Raw genomic sequence first — 14785 nt, 5'->3', positions numbered from 1 at the left:
ATATTGACCATCAAATTCATAAGCACGCATGCGCCATGTTACGTTTTGCTAAGATACGTTACGATACGTGGCTGGTGGAAAGCAGGCTTAATATCTATTCTACATACCTTTCTGAGGATCTAAATCTAATAGTATATTGTTAGGTAAGGCTTCAACAAATTTCTTTCTGCTTGCATCAAATGAGCAGCACAATATCCTACCATAGCCTTCAACAAATAGGTTGGGATATCGATGAACAAATACAAATGAATTATGCTGAAGAAAAAATACATGCAGATTATAGTGCCAAAATTCATGTATGGATTTCAATTTAACATTTTTCAAATTTCGTATGGTGTAACATCTAGTTTTATTTGAAATTCATAAGATGAATTTAAAAATACGTTCAAGTTGACACGTTCAATGATGATATGAAGATGAATTTACTTCGTTCAATATTGTTCTTTACGTCATAACAAAAGAATGTTGAACAAACAAGATCATGAAATTTGGCGAAAATCTGTGACGTCATGAAGGTTTACTATAGCGCAGGCGAAACTCTTCAAGGTAGTTTTAAACCTGCCAAAATTTGATGCCCAAACTGGAGTTTCTGATCATGAGCTTAAAAGGTTAATAAGGGATTGTTTGTGTTGCAACTTATGCGTGTGGCAAGCGGCGCATATTTCAAAGAATTTGGGGCATGGAAGCCGTCTGTCGACATTTTGGAATCAATATTTGATGGAAAAAGCCCGCCACTTAACCTTCTATCTTCCGTCTTCTACCTTTTAATTACCGACTTAAGACATTTCAACCCTCCCTTTATCTATCCCTTGGTAAAACTATAAGAGAGACTTCGTCGTGAACAAGAGTCTCTAACGTCAAAAAGTCTAGTGTTTTTTCACTAATTCAATACCAACATAGATATTTCAATAGAAGAAAAAACAGGCTGATTTCGAAACTGCGTGTGAATTGTCAAAATTCTTATATTTAAAATCTTCATTATCTAATCTCAATAAACAAATCTTAATTTTCTTTCCGTTTGTTCACGTTTAAGGTGATATACAAATACAAACTTCTTTCTCTCTACTAAACACCTGAGTCGAATAAACGCCTTTCCTTGAACCGTTACAATTTTTAACAGGCCACAGGATCTTATACGGTAATCACTGATCTGTCCCTTGCTTTAAAAAATGAACACAACGATGTTTGGTCTAAAGAAATACTCTTGTTATTACAATATACACGTATATAAACTATATACAATTCTCATTGTTCGTGTATGATATATTATCGATATAATGCATGTCAACCAAGTTTCAAAAAAAACAACGTCAGTTTGCTTTACACATCCTCCGTACTTCGATGTAGCATTTTGTCTTACATAAATGGGGCAAACAAGTAAATAATTGTTTCTAAACTTTTCCTGACGCAAGAAGTCCATCGAAACGATTGGCTGACTTGTATTTTTATGTCCCTAACGTTTATACTTAAGAAAAAGTTCAAAAAATCGATTTGTGCTAACTACTGGTTACAATAAAAGCCTAAATATTTCCCTACGATGGAACTTCATATAAAAAGGCTTGCAAGATACAATGTTTATTTCGTACGAGCCTCATGTATGAAGACCTTTTCAACTATACGTGTTATGTATAACATTAATAGAAATAATCAAAGTTGGATTTCTTATAGCTAAATCTATTCCTTTAAACCTGTCTGTCAAATGAAGTAAAAATATCAATTCTCTGCATTTTTCGAGATGTTTTAAAAAGTTAATAATTACTAGAAGATGACGTTGTTTTTCAGTGAAAGCAACGACGATATTTTGGTGAACATTTTCGAGTTGTTCATAGACTTCATTGAAAAAGTTTATGGAAATTTGTGAACCTTCAGTTGTTTCTAAAGAGATAGCTCTAAAACTGTTACTAATTGAACGTTTGATCAAATATAGAACCAATAAGAATAATATGAATGATTTGTTACCAGAAAGCGGACAGTGCTTTGGATTTCTGGTGTAATGTCACGGGAAGACCAAATCAGTCTTCACTAAAACATCACCGTTCCACTAAATAATTTTCAATGTTGCGCAATATCAGACACCAAGCCACTGTTGTGATAATTCTAAAGAGAAATATCAACAAATACGACTCTTGATAAAACTTAACTATAATGTCATTTTCATAAGGAGTCCCTGTTGATCCAGTTTTGTGCCATTTGTGATCCATCGGGTCGCTTGATTGCCAGATTTTCATTTAGCATTTTCACTTTGTCTTTGAAAGAGGTTTCTGGATTTGGGGATTTCCCCATGTCGTTGGACAAACTTCTAGGTTTAGGTACTGGATGAATGTTGTTATTCTGCAGGCGAGCGGGACCTGGGTAAGTCGCATACCCATTATCACTCATTCTATCCCGTGCGCGGGCTACATGACCATTGTCTCTGTAGACTGTCGAGTTAGGAGCGCCTTTATATTCCGCTGGAGGGCCACTGCCATTGTTGACCAAAAATTGAGGCTTGGGTGGAGGTGGGGGTCTCTGGTAATAGTCAACCTGATTTTGAGGTAGGGGCGAGAAATTGTTGTCTTTATCCGCGGGAGGTGGAGGCAAAGGAAATTCTTCACTACCGTCATCATCACTATCTTCAACCTTCCCATCGTGAACAAATTTCACTCCAGATGTTGCGAGCTCAGCGTCAGGCGATGGTTGGACGATCTCGGTGCGAACACTGGCGAACTTCACACGACGGGTTCGTCCGTTGGTGTACGACGAATCAAGACCATCATCGTCAGGACCTTCAATAATACGATTTCGCAGCTGATTGGCTCTTGCTTCTCGGAGACGGTCGTCTTCTTCTCGTTGTCTCCGAAGTTCTTCTTCTTTCTCCCTGTCTACTGGATTCACATGTACAGGCTCGGCAACAGTGCTCACACTTTGTCTAAAAGATTCGTTTTGCTGAAAATCACGAACAAGTTGCTCATCTGCTTCACGACGCCATTGTTGTTCCCTGCGGTTTTTCTCCTCTTCTGATCGTTGCCAGTCCACGCGGGCGCGCGGTTTATCGTCAACCGGCTTTTCCCAGTTTTCTTGTTGAACAGGTACCCGAATGACTCGTACCATTCCTCCATCGACGCTGTCCGTTCCATTCTTACTGTTTGCTTCTTTTGCCAAACGTTCTTGAAATTGCCTTTCAATTTCCGCAGGATCAATATCCAATGAATCATCCTGGCTATTTTGGGGTGAGAAACGCTTCTGATTGGGTGGAAACGATCGCATTGACGACGACGACGTGCTCTTGTTATCTTCAGCCGTCATTGGTCCTCCTTTGTTGTAGTCCCCAGGTCTACCAACACGAACATCACTGCTTCTACCATCCATAACAGGAGAGGTTGGTATCTTACCATAAGCTGGCTGTGAACCAACTCGTTTGACCTCAGCAGGTGTGGGGGCTCTGGGGAGTCGATTGGATCTTTGTGTACTATTATCATCATTACGTGGCACATAATGTACTTGGGTGTTGGATGGTCTGGGATTTCTTTGTGATGGTTCAACGTCAATGGGTCTATTCATCACTCTTGAAGTAGAATCATCTTGATATCTTATCATTTTCGTTGTACCAACATCCGATGGTCGCTGTGTTTTTTGCGGTTCTTTTCTCTCTTCTCTTTCTTTTTTGAGACGTTCTCTTAACTCTTGCTCTTCTTTCAACGCTCTTTCCTCTTCCTCCTGGATCTGTCTTTGAAGTTCTTGAAGGCGTCTTGCTTTTTCGCGTCGTTTTTCTTCCAACAGCAATTCAAGCTCTCGTTCGCGACGAGTCATTTCGTCCAACTCGGACATTTTCGATTGTTCATTTTCTTTCATTTCGTTCAATCCTTGCAATCTTGTTCTTGATTCGATCTCGATTTCTTTTTTTCCACAAGACGTTCCGTTCCCTGTCGTTCCCATTCAATCCTCTGTCGTTCCTTTCAATCCTCTGTTGGTCTTGTCGTTCCCTTTCAATCTTCTGTTGTTCTTGTCGTTCCCTTTCAATCCTCTGTTGATCTCGTCTTTCAATCTTCTTCTTCTCGTTCCTCTCAATTTTTCTTGTCGTTCCTTTTCAATCGTCAGTTGTTCTTGTCGTTCCCTTTCAATCTTCAGTTGCTGTTGTCGTTCCCTTTCAATCCTCAGTTGTTCTTGTCGTTCCCTTTCAATCCTCAGTTGCTCTTGTCTCTGTTGTATTTCTAAAGGATTGGCATATGGCACACCAGGTTTCCCAAGTGGAGGTTTACGACCAGTAGGTGGACTCTCGAACTTATATTCCACTTTCGCAGCCATTGAAGAAGCCTTAATATAAAAGTTGACTAAGTATCTACGACAGAAACAAAACTAAGTCCTGATTTCGCATGTAACGTGCACCAAAGTGTTTTTCAACGTGTTGGTAGTACTGTATTAAATAAAAAATTGGAACGAGAAAGGGTTCCATCGTCAATTCATGCAAAATTACAATATTATGTGTAAGTTCTCACTTTGTGATCAGGATTGTCTAACGAGTTTCTCTCGTATGGAATTCGTCTATTTGGTTCAGGTTTAAAAGGTTTTCCTAGTGTATTTGGATCTTCAAATGTTTGGACGCTTGCGTTGAGAGGAGGAGATCGCTGACCACCATCCTGTTGAGTTTTGACGCTTGTGTTGTTAGGAGGAGATCGCTGACCACCATCCTGTTGAGGACGCAATCGCGGTAGTGGGATTGGAGAGGTTGTGTTTTTTTCAGCATCTACCATAGCGTGACAAAAAACAATGATTTTGAGAAGCACATTCTCGATAACAGTTACAACTTGGGGAATGATTTAGAATTTGAATCAATCAAATATCAAATCAACCCACCACCCCTCTCCCTTATAATCGGCACATTCTAAGGGATGTAATCAAGTTTTTAAAGAGGAGAAAATTCACACCTTTCTGGACAGATTCAACATCGTTCAATATCTTCACGACACCATGACGTTCCGCAGCTCCTTTTGCAATTGTCAAATTCACGATGGAGCCACATTTTATTAAAATCTTCACAGCACTTTAAAAAGAATGAAACAGAAATAAGGAAAAATCCACGTTGATGATGTAGCGATTTCTACTGTTGTCTTCTGTTTGTACGCAACATATTATAAATAAAAAAATTGTGTTATTGTCTTCAATGTTCTATTAACTGAACTAAAAGACCAACTGCGGACTATGATGATATTTCAAAACACAGTTCTAGTTTCTTTCATACTTCAATATCATACACAATAACATCACGTTGTTGTGATGTACTCAGGTATAGTAACAAGATAATCATTCTCTTCAATGTCTGCCAACTGAATACAATACCAACTGTAGACTATGATGATATTTCAAAATACAGTTCTAGTTTCTTTCATATCTTTAATATCATAGATAATAACATCACGTTGTTGTGATGTACTCAGGTATAGTAACAAGATAATCATTCCCTTCAATGTCCGCCAACTGAACTACAATACCAACTGTGGACTATGATGATATTTCAAAACACAGTTCTAGTTTCTTTCATACTTCAATATCATACACAATAACATCAATGTACTCAGGTATAGTAACAAGATAATCACTTCAACAACTGAATACAATACCAACTGTAGACTATGATGATATTTCAAAATACAGTTCTAGTTTCTTTCATATCTTTAATATCATAGATAATAACATCACGTTGTTGTGATGTACTCAGGTATAGTAACAAGATAATCATTCTCTTCAATGTCTGCCAACTGAATACAATACCAACTGTAGACTATGATGATATTTCAAAATACAGTTCTAGTTTCTTTCATATCTTTAATATCATAGATAATAACATCACGTTGTTGTGATGTACTCAGGTATAGTAACAAGATAATCATCAATGTTCACCAACTAAACTACAAGATCAACTGTGGACTATGATGATATTTCAAAATACAGTTCTAATTTCTTTCATATCTTAATATTATACGTAAATAATAACATCACGATGTTGGGATTTATTCAGGTATCGTAAAAAAACGCGAGTTTTCCATAAGACATTACTAAAAAATTAAAAACTCTGAAAATACATACTCCTCTTGTTCTATCCCAACCAAGGACTCGCCGTCAACCTCAATGATTTGGTCACCGGGACTCACACGGCCATCCTAAAACACAAAGAAAACAAAAAAAAATCAATTTTTCGAATAAAAAGAATTCTTAAAAATGTCTAAAACATCAATCGACGTACCACAGCAGCTGGTCCATTGGCAATAACCTCTTTAACGTATATACCAGATTTTCCCTGACCGCCGCCCTGAAATATAATGTGGTTTTTTTGGATATGCAGGACTAACTCTTTTTTCCCGGATTTTTAATGATGATGAGAGGATCTTAGGTTGGTACACATAGTTTTGATTCATACTCCTTCAACGATTGTACAACCATCAAGAGCAGGGAGAAGGGAATTTTGGGACCAATACCAGCCTGATAATGCCAGGGGGAGATAGACTAGGGGCATTACAAACTCAATGATAGCAGCGGGGGGGAGTAAAGTAAAGAAATTGAAGATTTTCACCTTAGCAGCTACGATGCTGACGCCCATTCCCTTGTTTCCTTTATTTAAAGTAATTTTAATAGTCTACAAAATAAACAACATAAAAAACTGTTGAATTAATTGAAGATAAAATCCCCTGGATTTAAGATTCAATCCATGGCTTTAGATCCGCGACATAGGATTGACCTCATTCAGCCCAAAGAAGAATGTATATAATCTTCCACCATGAGATCATTCACACACATAAGGTCTCATGGAGCCCGTGAATGAAAAATTCGAATCTACACTTACGCAATTAAAAATTTTGCCACACGATTTTAAACATAATCCCAAGGTTTGTAATAGTTATTCACATGACATAAAACTTAATCCTATGATTAAGGATTATAAGTTCAAGATAAAGACATACGTATATTGTTAACATACCTCTAAAGGAGGACCCTCGGTTACTAAAAATTCAAGGAGAAAGAAAATGGTCATGACCAAACATAAAATCATCTTTTGAAAAACAAATCAACATCATGGAGTAAATTTACCTTCAACAGCCTCAAAATGAACTCTCCAGTATCCTGATGCTTTTGGTTGGATTGTAAGTTTGCATAAACCTTTAAAAGGGACAATGAGGAGCAATGAAGAACATTACGAGATTTAGAAATAACTACGTATAACATGGGCGAAAGAGCTAGGGTTAACATCAGTATTATGATGAATATGTAAATAGGGCATTGTAGAGCAATGAGGAACATGATGAATATGTACGTACAAAATTCGAAATATAACTGATCAGCAATTGTGTCATTTTTCTTATATGAAGTGTTGAGTTGGCGATCAACCTTTTGGAAGATTTTTCATTTCATAAAAATTATATATTTTAACCACAGTCAAATTAAATTATTTTTGCTATGGATAGGTAAATTTTCCATGAAAAGTTTTAATCTAGAAAGAAACTTCTTCGAAAGCTCTTCTTTATATGTTTGTTCATTCTGAAAATTTTGGAAAAACATTGCAGGAAAAACATCGGAAAGCATGAACAAAACTGTTAAAAGAAAACTTGATCGTTTCTCGATGAATTCAGCGGGTCAAAACACTAAGGATTGAGATTATCCAATCCACCTACCTGGGGCGATTAGAGGATCAAGGAACTCCTTCAATCCTGGTGGCACGCCACAAGTATTCTCGACAAAATAACTATCGTCAGGAAGTAAGAATGGTAATTGTAGTTCCGGTTCTTCTTCAAGATTTACTTCATCTCCATCATTGCGGGCGCTCTGGTCAGCGGTTCTCTCCGCAATACTAACTGCTTTTTCGATGAGGTCCAAAGAGACGGGAGGCTCGTCCCTCTCTGGCTGATAAAACTCCAAAAGTTGACGTATTTGAAGTGAGTTGAGTTTGAAGCAATTTGATGCGATGTTTGCCGAATCTTGCTTTGGCATTTGTAGTAGCAATGCTGCCTGGTGGTTGAAGGATAAACAAGGATTAATATACATAGTACATTATATGATGTATAGTATATTGTGTGATGATCGCGGACGGGATTCATTATGTAGTATACTACTTACAACAGACTGTCAAAGTAATAGATACAGGGGTCGTTACAAAAGAAAGGTGATGGACAGGGAGACCATTTAAGAACAATGCTAATGGGTACAAGGGATCATTTAAGAACAATGCTAATGTATACAAGGGATCATTTAAGAACAAATCTAATGGATACAAGGGATCATTTAAGAACTGTGCAAATGTATATAAGGGATCATTTAAGAACAGTGCTAATGTATACGATGGATCATTTAAGAACAAAGGTAATGGATACAGGGGATCATTTAAGAACAATGGTACAGGGATTATAACAGTATTACTCGACTTTATTCAAAGTATGTAAAGAAGCTCTCACCTGACCAACTCTGGCCAAATGACATTCAGCGGCCAATTCGATACCCTGAATTTTAGCCCAAGAATGAAGACGCTCTAGTCTATTGAGTAACAATATCCCCCAGGATCGAGTGCAGAGTTTGAGTTGCGGTTCAAGAACAATGCGATTAAACAACCACATGTTGATAAAATGAAAGATTTGAGAAAACAACTGGACTGTCAAGGCTGAATTGACTTTACAACGACGTAATAAGGACATCGCTGATTTTAGCGTGTGAAGTACATCGTTGACTATAGGTCGCGGCGCCTTTCTTCTCTTACCTAAATAATGGAAACAATGTTCGGGATATAGTTCAGGTAGAAATAATGTCATAAGTCGTTTAGAAATGAAAATTTATAATAGATTTAAAATACTAGGAAACTTGGAAAGAACTTAAATGCTAGCAAGAATACTTTACCGGGATACTTAGAACGAATTACTATTCTTATTTGGTAGCAAAAACGGTTTACGAGCATATTAAGAACGAATTAGTTTTCTCAATTTGTAGCAAGAGCGCATTACTATGATACTTAGAACGATTTAGTACACTTTATTGGAGGCAAGAACGCTTTACTGAGACACTTAGAACAAATCAGTATACATAATAGAAAAATAAAAGATGCGTGTAAAAAAAGTTGCAAATTAAAATTTACAATTGGCCAATTTGAGTTCTTGACACTATGAATGATTTATTTCCAGGAAAATATCCACTCCAATCCTTACCAATCCAATGGTCTCCACCAAGTGGTTGTCCGTACGGACCGTATTGCCTTACTTTGAAGCTTCGTTCACTTGATTTGTAGCTTTCTGCGGAATCAAAACTCTCATCGGCACCAGGCTCCACGCGATCATCGCGATCGCTCTCTTCGGATGGATCAAGGAACGCTGGCAGACAATTCTCCAGTTCGGCTTTGAAACACTGAATCAGAGAATGAAAGGCTTGTTGGGTTGTGTGCGCGAGAATTGTCTGGCTTTCCTCCGTAATATAAGACAAATCCCTATCTCGCTTGAGAAAATGAAGAAATTCCGAAGAGTTTGCCATCCAGAATGCCAAATTATCTGCCATGCCGTTTTTCTCCTGAAATAATCAACAGTAAATTATGTTTAAAAGACATTTTACAGCATCCAATTCAGTGAGATAAAACAAGTTTTTCACAAATAATAAACTGGGTTTGGAAGTTATCCTCGGGTATGAAAAAACTGTGTAGAAGTCCTTCACTGAACCAAAGAACAATGTAAGTTTCCCCATCCTCCCCTGTGAGGCTATCCCCATAGGTAATTTGTGTAATATACTCATAGTTCTCGAAAGGTGCATTTGTGTACATAAAAAACAGGGGGTACCTTGCTTATAAGTGTATTAACGCTTCTTCAATTTGCTCGACGGAAGAGAAAACGATTGATTGAACTACGTATGTTGTCCATCTAATTTTCATGCTACTGTAGAGAGTTTTAATTTGCCCGGCGGAAGAGAAAACGATTGATTGAACTACGTATATTGTCCATCTAATTTTCATGCTACTGTAGAGTTTCAGTCAGTCAAAGTGGAAGCACATATTTTTTATGGTTAGCACTATTTTCCACCCAGCAAACCGCCCTTTACTTTGAAATATAATATTTTACACAATATAATATTTTACACAATCTAATATTTTACACAATATAATATTTTATATAATATTTTACACAATCGTCGAAAAACGACATATTTTCCAGCCTGGGTTATAAGTTTATAACTTAAGGTGGTTGCAAGAAAATTTATACTGCAACATTTATCTGTAAATATTTTCATATTTTGATATTAAAAACTGTATTATAAAAATACAAAATTACTCGCCATCTCAAAACGACCTAGCACCAGTGCATGCATGGTTTCCTTTTAGCTTTTGGTTCTTTCCCAGAGCCATTTTAATTTATTTCCTAATTTGTAAAGTAAGGGCGGTTTCAGTGTCAAAGTGCTAACCATTTTTATAGCTACTAAACCAGTGTAAAAGCCACAGTGATCCCTCGAAGCGCAATTCCAGCGCCATTTTTGTTGTGCTTACAGAAACATAAATAGTTAATCATTGATGCTGTAAGATGTATGCTAAATCATCTGCACATATTCCGCGCCTCATTTAAACATTTTTCTCACAAAAAAGCTCATTTGAAATGCTGTAAGCTAAAATGGAAACATCTTTGATGATCCCAAATCATTGAACTGAACATAAATGATAGTCTAACTCCCCAAAAATTCAAAGCTAGAAATTAGAAATTCAATCAGTCACAATCTCTCCACAAATGGTACCGGCATGTTTAAATAAATCTAGCCTTCCAGTTATAAATTTAGTTGAAAATGCAAAGAAGTGATCTGTGACAAATCTAGTACAACCTAGAACATACATATGTATATACCTTCACAGTCTGCCACATCTTATTTGCAACTTTGTTTGCGGTCATTGTTACTTTCTCTTGTCTTTTACTGGGTTGAATATCAGGTCGAAATTTTGGAGAAAGTCGATAGCGACAGCATAAGTAGAGGGTAAAAGTTGGGGCAAGTTTAAAATTGACAGCAGAACCATTGACCTCAGTGATAACCATTGCAAACAAGGCATCTTCACCATTTTCATGGAATTCAAGGGTTGCAGGAAGGTCATGAGCTGCATCCACAACATAAACAGCAGGAGAGCCAGGATCCTTAACAAAATATCAAGTGAACATCAAGTAAATGAAATTTGATCGTTGCCTTGTGGCAATCCTTTGTCATGTGCCAGCAACTTTGGACTGTACTTCTGGAGATTCTGGAGATATTAAGTTTCATAATAAAATACCAAAAATATTTTACAAATTTTAACACAGAAGTATAAAATAAGTTTGCCGTTGACATTGTTGGTTTTATCCTTTTTCCTCTAGCAGGGAATGTTAAGATAGACTTGTGGTGTTTGTGCTACCTTTCATGGAAAATGCTGATGTTAAATACATCCATCTTGTGAATGATGATGCTATAATATTGATTTACATCAACAATTAATAAGTTCAAAATTTACACCACCAACAAAAGTGACAGTTTTAAAAACAATTGCACAATACATGAGGACAAAGCAAAATGCTGCTACATATGCCAAAAACTTTATGGAAACACATGTAGAATTTCTACAAGAAGCATGATGCTCTTTTTTGATCTCAACCTCAAAACTAAAGCCACCCTAAAATATTTTTAGAAATGCTGTAGAAAACTATCAAAAAACCTAAATCCCATTTGAAATCCCCTCAAGACAAATAATTTTTCACATAATCACATATCATTTAAGCAACAGTGATAGCGGAAAACACTATGATAATAGCATAATAACCATCTAGGATAATTATGAATGTAGGATAATTATGAATGTAGGATAATTATGAATCCATGATAATTATGTATCCAGGATAATTATGTATCCAGGATAATTATGCAAGGGGATGTGCTCTGGTTTGAATTAAATTTTGGTACATGGTTAATTTTTGTTTTTGTCACTGTATCAGTGTTTATTCTGTTACTTTTACACAATAACCATGAGACAATGTCAGAAGTGTTCTCCATTAAACACAAATCATTATAAATCTTTTGTAAGTGCAAGGTTTTTGCACATATATTTCATAAAAAGGAAATGAGAGCCTATCTTTCACACCTTTTCACCAGGTCATGAAAAGGTGCAGCAGTGAATCTATCCCTGTTTAAAATAACATTTCTTACCTTCTCTGGAGGTGAATGTTCAATAACATCAAATGTTGTTTCTTTGCCAGGTAGTGGAGTTTGTTCGCTTCTTGGCTTTGCCAAACCTCGTCCACCAGGTTTCCGACGTGGCTCATTTGTACGAACAGTTCGTGGTTGTTTGCTTTTGGGAAGATTTTCTATCCTCTTTAGATAGAAACGCAGTTCACCAGCACTTTCAGGAAAGGATGCAGCAGTTCCTGCAGGGCAATCTTCATTACGCATCACACGCTCCTTGACTCCGGAGGATGATTCTGAATCACTTTGGTTACCAGGTGCAATTGTCACCATAGTTAAACAATACTGATCTTTCTCCTCAAGAGGTATTTCAAACTTTAATAATGCCTCCTTTAGGACTGTTTCAGTTGTGTCATTAGTACCACACAATATAGTCTTATATGGATTCTCTGGTTGGAGATTCTCGGCAAAAATTCTTAGAGGGCCCCCTCCGCCACCGGATGCCTGTTGATTTTGAAGCTGTTTCATTTTCTGTTCTAATTTTTTCTCTCTTTGCATTCTCATCACAACTTCCGGATTTGATTTGGTTCTTGTGAAAGAAGACTCCTGTTTAGCACTGTATAATGCTTGTGCTATGTTTCCTGAATCTTCTTCCCCCTCAGCACCTTTATTTTTCTTATTTTTAGCACCCGCTTTGATTTGTTTAGTTTCGAGTTGCGTTGATTTGGTTTTCTGTCAGTTTCTTTGTCGTCGAATAGCTTCTTGGTGAGTTGATCTGCATCACTTTTCAACAAAAATCGACCGTCTCTGTCCTCACGTTGCCAATACAGCTGAACATACAATGGCCTTTGATCCAACTCGAGTTTGTGCACCTCTAGATTGAAAAAGTCTAGCGTTCAACTATTTGTTTGCCAACCTCAAACATATTTAAAATCATCAGACATTAAACAGGCTGAATTTTGCAAACTGCATCCGGTAAATGATTAAATTATTGGTTTCTATTTACTCAAACGCGTATTTCTTACAAGGCAACGGAAATGCAATATGGTGAGAGTACAAAAAAATATGTTTAACATATAAAAGGATTGTTTCACCATGGATTTAACCATTTTATGTACATTTTAATATGAAATAATACAACAAAAAGAAGTGTGAACTAGCTTGGGAGAATAACAAACAAGCAGCGGCACCGCCAGACATATTCAAACAAACATTTATAAAGATATCTAAAGCTTCCTGGGAATTTGATTATTCTTGTCTCGGTTTACGTTCCGTCAAACCATGACATTGTAAAAAGAGTTTCATAAACAAATCCTTTCAAAACCGTTTCAAAATCAATTCAATGCAATTATTATCACTGTATCACAACTGACGTATACTAAAACAAAACTCTTTCTACATTTGCATTGAAAAAGGAAACGAGTTTCTATTGAAAGCGTATAAACATGGGACTATACTTTGTACCTTAAACATACGTAATATAAGAAATAAAAACAGACGTTTTGTTGAATAAGCTGCCAGTATACCTTACACGAAGCGACGTTGTTTAAACTCAAAAAAAAACCCTACAATATTATTCGACAATATCGACTCTATTGAGCACTACTCGCTTCAAATACGTTGCCATTTAAATAAATACTCCAAAGTTTAACACAGCGAGGGTCACACCATTTCTTTAGCCCGTACCTGCTCCAGTTTCATGAACTTCGTAGAGTGAATAGTTCGGAACCGTCAACATCTTCATATCAGGATGAAATTTCGATACTAAAACCTTCATAACTTCGTCGGTTGTGTCTGAACTCTTCACTCGAAGAACTTTAGTCGATACTTTTGTGTCTTTCGCCCCAGGTTCTTGAAAGTAAAACCGCATATTGCCAGAGAAATCAAGGTTCTAATAACGAATAAAGATGTTGAATAAAGATGATTGTTACATGAATTTTTAAATTCCGACCCTCAACAAATGTATCAAAGCATGAAAACAAGTACTGACCGCATCGGGCTTTTTGATAGCAAACATATCTAATCTTGTCGCATTCCATTCCTCGATTAAATTCTCGAGTTCTTCTCTCTCCGAGGGGTCAGCCATCGTCCGTACAACCATTAAAAAACCTTGTGCACTTGTCTTTATTTCATGTACACTTGTAACTAGAAACGACTTCAATTCATATGATAATATTGTGAAATATCTTCGAAGGTCTATAATCTGATGCTCCTGTGTGCATATGATAATTACGAACAAGAATGTTTGTCATATTCGTTTGCTATTGGTTAGAATTGCTCGTAACCACCCGACATGGCCGACTGACGATTGAATGACGAGACATGACGAGTATTGTCAACATTCTTCGGAAACTCGAAATGCCTGAAAAAATACATTGTTTCAGAAAGAAAGGAAGGCAAATATAATGACGTCGAAGGAATTACAAAATTGAGGATTAGAGATTAGTAGACAGAATAATTAAATAGCGTATGTCAAAGTGTTCATTGGCAAGGTCTATGAAACGCCATGTATTTTCGAACTATCCAGTACCTCACTGATTGTTGTAATTTAAAGATTATCTTTGACATTTTAACCCCAATACTATTATGCGACGTACGTAAACCCATGGAAGATTGTTGCTTAAACGTGCTATTTCTAAGCAACCATTCCCACGTTTGT

The 14785-nt window shown here is 36.8% G+C and overlaps 1 protein-coding gene across 1 annotated transcript; it reads right to left on the bottom strand.

Annotated features, from left to right (window-relative positions):
• Positions 1 to 2137: 2137 nt before the first annotated feature.
• On the bottom strand, positions 2138 to 14368 carry LOC124441549 (afadin-like). Its single transcript, XM_046992025.1, is given in 17 exon segments — positions 2138 to 3867; positions 3919 to 4293; positions 4476 to 4723; positions 4905 to 5020; positions 6064 to 6137; positions 6221 to 6286; positions 6548 to 6610; positions 6953 to 6975; positions 7063 to 7131; positions 7644 to 7977; positions 8421 to 8719; positions 9162 to 9516; positions 10830 to 11111; positions 12151 to 12745; positions 12748 to 13000; positions 13813 to 14017; positions 14117 to 14368. Coding segments are annotated over 17 exon segments (5181 nt in total). The 5' UTR covers positions 14228 to 14368; the 3' UTR covers positions 2138 to 2154.
• Between the last annotated feature and the right edge of the window lie 417 nt (positions 14369 to 14785).

Source organism: Xenia sp. Carnegie-2017, unplaced genomic scaffold (assembly GCF_021976095.1).
Source record: "Xenia sp. Carnegie-2017 unplaced genomic scaffold, XeniaSp_v1 HiC_scaffold_20, whole genome shotgun sequence".
NCBI lineage: Eukaryota > Metazoa > Cnidaria > Anthozoa > Malacalcyonacea > Xeniidae > Xenia > Xenia sp. Carnegie-2017.
The sequence above is the reverse complement of the archived record's forward strand: the minus strand, read 5'-3'. Positions and strand labels throughout refer to the sequence as shown.